Source organism: Nicotiana tabacum, chromosome 22 (assembly GCF_000715075.1).
Source record: "Nicotiana tabacum cultivar K326 chromosome 22, ASM71507v2, whole genome shotgun sequence".
NCBI lineage: Eukaryota > Viridiplantae > Streptophyta > Magnoliopsida > Solanales > Solanaceae > Nicotiana > Nicotiana tabacum.
The window spans coordinates 34,355,626-34,363,474 of NC_134101.1; the positions used below are offsets into that span (position 1 = coordinate 34,355,626).

The window sequence follows — 7,849 nt, forward strand, 5'->3', positions numbered from 1 at the left end:
TGCAGAACAATTGAAAAATGAATATATTTTTGGGATCCATGCCTTATTTACGCGTGAACATTCCACAATCTTTCCTTATTTATGTACCATCGTTATTATAAATGGGCCCACATTCTTTTATCTCTTTTTATCTTTTTCGTCTATTAACTTTTACTCTTCTATTGTTTGTTTGGCCTTCTCTACATTCCAATCTCATTGAGTCACTATCACAGAATAAAAGAGCAGAACACAAGTACCATATGTTTTATTTGTTCTCAAGTATTTTGGCATTACATCAAGAATTTTGAAATAGCAAAAGCTTATCAAATTATCTAGTTGTTGAATCAGGTTTGATTGTTCTATATTTTATTATTTGCATCTACTTTTTAATTTTTTGAATATATTTTCTTTGTAAGTATATATTGTATTTTTAGTTATTTATTAGAGCTTTAATATGTCAACTAGAAAATATGAATTCGGATGTTCAAAACGTCAAAAAAGGAAAAGGATTGAAACTTTAATACAATCCCAAAAAGGAGCACTTGATAAATTTGTAGCGAATAGTAAAAATTCTAAATCTTTGAAATATAATAGTCACTATGATATTGATGGTTTAGACTTATTTTCTGAATTAAAAGTTTTAAGGGAAATAATACATGTAGAAGATGATACTCTAATCGATATACTTAATCATATAAAAAGACTTGATTCTTTTCCAAATGCTTATATTGCTTGTAGAATAAGGTTAACAATTCCTCTAACAGTTGCCTCAGCGGAAATAAGTTTTTCAAAATTAAAATTAATAAAATCTTAATAAAGATCAACAATGTCTATTAAATGGATTAGCTATATCATCAATTGAAAAAGAATTATTAGAAGAGATCTATTATAAACAAATTATTAATAATTTCGCATCTTAAAAAGCTAGAAAAACAAATTTCAAATAAAATTATGAGTTTTCTTCTACGACAAAAATCTTAGGGTCCTTATGGAAGTTTGGCTTTAGGCCACAGGTGACAAGAGTGCCAAAATGATAGTGTAATTATTTGGTTGAGCTTTTCTCGAGGTAGTTCATCACTATATGATCTCTCTTAGGCTGTTACATAGTTTTAGTAGCAGTTATATGTATCATCTCTCTTCATTTGCCTCTGTAATGGTTTCTTCAAGTGGAGTTCCAGGTTCTGTTGTAGAGAATCCTTCATGTGGAGGTGACGCAGTTCTGGTTTCTGGGCTTTGTGAGGGAAGGTTGGGAAATATTTCAGGGGAAGCTGAACTTGCTGCGAACGGTGTAGTCGTTTGGCTCTCATTGCCTTCGCCCGGCTTTTCTGATTTAGAATTAGGTTTCTCTTTCTCGTTGTCAAAGGCTTTTGCTATAGCAGAAAGCTTTTGCCATGTAGAATCATCAGTGGCAAAGATTTCCCTGTTCTGATAAAGAAAGATGAGTAAGAATATGAGAAGAGCAGAACTTGCTGATACACCAGCTATGAGGAAAAGGCCCTTAAAACTATCTAGTGTGAGGCTATCAGATGTTATAGCCATTCCATCTTTCTCTAGGCAATCTGTTTCATTCCCAAACCATTTCTGTATAGTGTTGATCATAAACTCTCCTTCCATCACCTTCAGGACAGCTCTTGAGACGTCAGGTACCAAAGGAGATCCTTTTGGAAATGCCTGCATGAAATTGTGGAGAAAAAAATATGGATTAGATTGAGTAAACTAAACCATTCCAAAACATCACTGGAGCGCGAGAATCTTACGAATCCAAAGCCGGCGGTCTTGTATGTTGGGCCGATCAGAATATACTTGTTGCAGTACTTGTTGAGGAAGAGTCTGAGATAAGGTAGTTCATCAACAATTGCACCAACTCCTCCATTTTTACTTCCTTTTAAGAGGGCATCATTGTACTCTTCCAATGTGCTATAACTTCTAAACTTGGAGCTATCAAAATTCATGCGCTTCAAGACGTCTTTGACAAAGGAACCTTCTTGGTACCCAACATATTCTCCATTCTTGATAAGATCATTGAGGTCTGTTATAGTAGGTTGTAGCTGTTGCACCGTTAACATAGATGTTAAGCTGGCGGTATAACTTGATGTCAGTACTAGCACCACGAAAACCCACACAATCACCACAAATCTTGTTAAGTTGCTTGTTACCCTCTCTTCTGCAACCAGCCATATATATGATTTGTTGTAAAACAAGGAGAATTAATGTAAAGCTTTTGTATTTACTTTGCTTTGAGTTAGAGACTTACTGTGAGCAAAAACGAGAGTTGAGAAGGAAAACCAGAATATCATCCCAACTTGCTTGCGTTTGGGTCCTCGAAATTCTTCGTTTACACGGTGTTCGAGTACCCAAACCACAAAACCAATGAAGACGAAGAATGCTCCAGTTGTTATCCAAAGTTCTCTCTGTAATGGTTTCAAGAAAATCCAAGCTTTCTTTCTCTCATCATCCTTTACTGGCACAACTGCAGAAATGCCCGACTCTGTAAAAGGTAGTGTGAAATCCACATACTTGGATCGGCTCTCTGAAATGGTCACATCACCTACAACTGCATCATATTCCTGGTTCAAGAAGACGGTGATTATTATGGTTGATATTTCTCAGCCAAAGCAAAAGTAAAAAGTCGATAAGAAGGCCCCCAAAACGAGCATGTAAGGTATTCAGCCAAAGAGGTTAATTTAAACAAGGACTAGGTATTACCTTAGAAGAGATCTTGTAAACAAGATGATCATAGTCTGGAGTAGTGTGGTTATCCGGTAATCGAAATGGAAAAAATTCATAAGGGACAGCATATGGCAAAGATTGGATGACTTCTATGAAGATATCTGCACAGAAACCAGTTGCAGTTACTGCTTTTGTTTTTGAATCTGTTTCCACTTTAATGAATTGCTCCAAACCTCCTTTGACAGGAACTCCAATCCTTAACTTCTTCCCACTTGTGGGCATCTCCCAGCCTCTCGGAACAATAGTAGATTCACCCGGCCAAATGACGGTACCTAGTTGCTTATTATTACTCTTAGCTGTTTTCCCATTCATAGTCAGTTTATATGAAATTCCATCACTCTCTGTCCAGAATCCAATGCTTCTCTCTCCTTTCCCAATTATGTTCACAATCTGATATGGGGATGGCTGCAATTCTCCATTAATGATACGGAAATCACCACTTAGTCCAGTTTTTAGTGTTATGTTTTGCATAGAGTCAATGAGCAAAGATCCCAACTCTGAGGTTCCAAGTGCATCTAAGTCCGTTGAGTTGTCTCTAGTGTCTACTTTGTTGGATTTTGGGGTAGCAGTGCCAGCCACTTTCTCTACTGCTTTTGCTAATGCTGTGATGCCATCATACGCCCATAGCCCGTAAGCATTGAGTTCTACTGTGTCCATGTCTGGATACTCTTGACGAAATCTCCTTCTCCATCTCTTGTTGAAATTGTTAAACTCGTTTGATCTTGGAACATAAGGCTTTATACCAAGAACACCTTGCATTGATGACTCAATCACTGAACGATTTACCGAATCCAGAAGACTCGTTAGAACATCTGTGATGATCCATGCATATCCATCGCTCATCATCCCGGCTTCTTCTGCCTTGAGGAAAAGGCGTGAGGCTAGAATAGGTAGCAAGTGCACGATGAAAACCCTGGTCTGCATTGTATTCAACTTGTATAGCTCTCTGAGGATTTGATCATCATTGGCTGAAGGTGAAATAACACTTCTATAGGAGACTAAAGTGCTGTTTTCCAGTAAGGCATCAGTCAAATGTGGAACTATTCCTGTTCCATAGGGGCTATCCTCATAGATGATTACAACCTCCCTCCAATCATAGTTTTTAACAATTGCTGCTAAGGCTTTAGTCTGGCTAGAAGAAGGAAGTGCTGCTCTTATGAAGTAGGGGTGTTCCTTGACTGTAAGTAAAGGACTTGTTGCTGGAGAGATAATAGGGACTTCTGCTCTTTTTGCTATGTCAATCACAAAATCAGTTTGTGTAGACATTTGTGGCCCAAAGATAGCTTGTACTTTGACATACTTTAGCAAGGATATAGCTGCAGATACATATCAGACTATAAGAAATTGTTTGGAACATCCCTTCTGAAATAGGAAAATCGAAGGGAAAGAAAATTTTACAAAAAGGGTATTTTGTGCAAATAGGGCATGAATAACTACCAGATGAAGCACCCAGGGGTATTGCCTAGTTAGCAATGAAGTGGGTTGAGAACCATGAGGTCTCAGGTTCAAATTCTAGCGTAGACAAAAACACTATGTGATTTCTTCTCATTTGTCTAAACTTTGGTGGACAGAGTTGCTTGATAGTTGTGCTAGTAGGAGGTAACAGGTATCTCGTGAGATTAGTGAGGTACGTGCAAGCTAGTCAGGACAAGAGGTTTAAAAAAGAACTAATAGATGAAGCTGAATCTATTCTAGACTATATTGCGCGGACTCTCCAAAATGCTGCCGCACCCGTGTCGGATCCTTTGAAAATACACTACTTTTGGAGGATCCAACACGAGCAACATAGATTCTAGATCTGATAGAATCAGTACAAGTCTATAAGGGTTAGAAATTTGCCAAGTTACTTTGCTGCTCAGTATAGATCTTGACAACACCTTTTATAAAATACCTTACCTTCTAAAATATACCAAGAGTATGTCTGACGCGTGAAGAAAAAAGAATAAGATATGCTAGTTTAAGAGAAGTAAATCAAGGAGCTATATATATGCAGCTGAATTTACCAGCAGATGCAGCTTCAACATCATCTTTCTTGGAATCCCTGAAGTGAGGGACTATCCTAATGGCACTGCGAGTAGCGTCATGGTAATCTGCAAGTGCTAATAAGATGCATGTGTGCATTACTTTTGCCACAACTGTTTCAAAATCAAGAATTATGCCCACATCCACCTTTACAGGTTTAGTTTCACCTTCACCTCTTGTTGGTACTATGTAGTGGCAAAAGCAAATAATGGAGACAAATTTCATCAAAAGAATCAGGAAATGGCATCTTGGATTTTGCATTTGGAGAACTCTGGTAAGTTGGGCAAGCAGTTTGTGCCTGTGTAACTAACCACCTTTCAAGGATGTCTGTACAGCTCTTTCAAATGGGTGGCTGTAGATATAATAATAAGGCTTCAGAATCAGGGAACTTCACACACACTTATATCTGTAAACACCTTACGTACCTATAATAAGGCCAAACCCCATAAATGTAGAAAGAAAAGTCAAATAAAGTTTTCAAAGAAGACAAACATGCTATACTGCAAGCTTGTAAGCTTCCTCCTCAGTTTGACCAAATCAATTGATTTTGGTTGAACTTTGGGTGGTACTCATTCCCCAATCCCCATTCGTTTGATGCATAGCTGAGTATCTAGAGTGTATTGAACGGGCTCTCAATCTTAGTTGACAACTAGGGAGGAAAAATTAATTAGTAATGTGATAGTTCTGGACTAGCTCAGTAACAAATCCTATGAATTACCCCATAAGTAGAAGAAATCCATTATCTATCAACTTATCTTCTGAAGCTACTACTGCTATATACGATCCTGCCTTATATTACGCGTTTTCAGTTTAGAGTCTTTAGGCTGTAACTTACTTGCACATCAAACAGCAAAACACACCCTCTGCCCCTTCTTCCAGTTATGCATGGAATGATGATGCAGCTAAAAGTCGAAATCAGAATTAAACATTGTTAATGCAAGAGGAAGCTGCTTGGGAAGTTGCCTATTATATGTTGAAATGGACATTGAAGGGAGCATTGGAGCAACGGTAAAATTGTCTCCGTGTGAACTATAGGTTACATGTTCAAACCGTGTAAGTAGCCACTAATGCTTGCATTTCTACATTACATACTTTGAAGTGCGGCCTTTTCCGGGACCCTACATGAACGCGGTATGCCTTGTGCACCGAACTGCCATTTATAATTTACGAGCCGTAAAAGTGGCTACTAATGCTTGCTTTAGAGTAGGCTGTCTATATCATACCCCTAGGGGTGCAGCCTTTCCCCGATCCTGCGCAAATACATGATACTTTGTGCACCGGACTGGACATATTACTGATCTTCTTCCATGCAATAGTGGTCCTAAAACCTTTCATTAAATATGATCCATATCTATGGTGGTTGTCTGCTTTATGTGTTAATGACTATTCTACTTTTTGAACTTGTGGGTCAAATATTCTAGTCTTCTTCCCATTCATTTCGTCTACTTCGTCAATTCAACAGTCATCTGTTGTTGGAGTGCAAGAATTCAGTCCAGATTAATAAACACTATTAAGTCAAGCTGGGATAGTAATATTGCTCCTAACTTGGTTCTTCGCTGAACCTCCTGTGACCTCTGTGTGAGTCTAATAATTGAAGCCAAAGAAAGGAAAAAAAGAAGAGAAGAGTCTTGGTCTATTCCTCTCTTGGATTGCTTCAAACGGTAAAAATTCACTCGCATTCCATGGTTACACTATACTTGTACTAATTTTTCAGGATTAAGTAATAACTTAAGATGATAAAGTGTATTAATAATTAATTATATTTTGTTGATAAAAGTGCATGAGCTCAGCAACGCATTTACTATTTGGATATGGATGGTGCTGGGCCATGGCGGCCGGTGCTCCTAAGATCATAGAAGCAATGCTGCAGAAAAAGAAGATTTGTTGCAATGTAGCTCCATAAGAACCATAAATAGAAACACGTGAAATATTAGCAGAAATAGAGATTTTAGGCGCAATAGAAAGGAATGTTGTAACCGGGGTGGGTGAACCCACTTGGACCTAAAAATAATCTACTAAAGGTCTTCTGATTCTGCTGCGGGTATTTTATTTTCTTGGATCTTATCGATCTATGCCCTTTTGGTCTATGGGGTATCCCCTTTTCCGCTTTTCTTTATTTCATCTTCCTAATTCCTCAGGTAAGCTTCATGCCAGTCTGACTAAGGTAAGGGGGGAAGACCTCATTTTGTCATTCATATCTATTCGTCTTAGCCCTGCTTCGCCCAGTGAACCACGCGAGCTGGTTAGATGCGTGGGGCAGAGGGCTCGTAGTATCCCCTTTGATTGATCCAGCCTACACCGAGAGATACTGGGAATTCTACGAAGAAGTGCACCTGGACTATAGAGCTCCTCACCCACTAAAAAGAGAAGAGGCCCTTGCGAGTGCGTTTGGATCTGCGAAGGCAATCGCTTGGATGTTCCCCTAACCCAACCCGAGAATGGACCGGAGGGAACCGCAGCATGGGGAATGTCCATTTGCGAGCCGATACACAAATTTCTAAATCAAAATTTAGTAGGAAAATGGGATGAAACCCGCCAGAAAGCTTTTGACAAAATAAAGGACTCTATTCTAGTGCCTACAACGCCAGGAAGCCTTTATTACTATACCTATCAGTCACTGAAACCACTATGGGGTCTATGTTGGCTTAATACGATGAAGGCAGCCATTGAGTAGTGAGACTTTCTTTTCCAAAGTAGTCATAGAAAGAGAATCGAGGGGTCTGCAGGCATGAGTGCTCAAGGTATCGTCACGACAACTCAATTTGTCCGGTAAACTACTCGGGGCTCCCCATAGTTTAGTAAAAGGGAGGGGATATTTTTTATTCATCCGAGCGATACGGAAATAGATCGAGTAATCTGTTTCTTTAGCCAAGAAAAAGCATTTCTAGTTTGCTCACGCCTTTTGGAAAGACCGCCCTTCCTTATTATAGGAATAACTTCCCGACTCTACAGGCACGTGAAGTGAAGTGATTCCCGGGTGGGGATCACGAAGGCAGTTGCCGTTCTTCTGTAAAAGCAAGCGAAGGGAATAGGAAGACCAGGAAAGAAGTCACTCGACCAAAAGAAGGTCTTATTTGAGTTCAAAGCGAGGAGCCAGACAGAGACAGATTGCAATTGC

General features: G+C 39.0%; 1 protein-coding gene across 1 annotated transcript; it reads right to left on the reverse strand.

Moving 5' to 3' along the window:
- Positions 1 to 806: 806 nt before the first annotated feature.
- On the reverse strand, positions 807 to 5,582 carry LOC107779105 (glutamate receptor 2.8). Its single transcript, XM_016599449.2, has 5 exons — positions 4,713 to 5,582; positions 2,686 to 4,025; positions 2,234 to 2,546; positions 1,737 to 2,143; positions 807 to 1,650 (listed from the first exon to the last, which is right to left on the reverse strand). The coding sequence occupies exons 1-5, from the start codon at positions 4,990 to 4,992 to the stop codon at positions 1,108 to 1,110; spliced, it is 2,883 nt and encodes a 960-aa protein (XP_016454935.1). The 5' UTR covers positions 4,993 to 5,582; the 3' UTR covers positions 807 to 1,107.
- Positions 5,583 to 7,849: the final 2,267 nt, after the last annotated feature.

Coding starts and splice junctions, on each gene's coding strand:
- LOC107779105 (XM_016599449.2), bottom strand. CDS start 4,992: ATGCAAAATCCAAGATGCCATTTCCTGATTCTTTTGATGAAATTTGTC. Junction 4,026..4,712: donor TGTTGAAGCTGCATCTGCTG/GTAAATTCAGCT, acceptor ATGTATCTGCAG/CTATATCCTTGCTAAAGTAT. Junction 2,144..2,233: donor AACTCTCGTTTTTGCTCACA/GTAAGTCTCTAA, acceptor GGCTGGTTGCAG/AAGAGAGGGTAACAAGCAAC.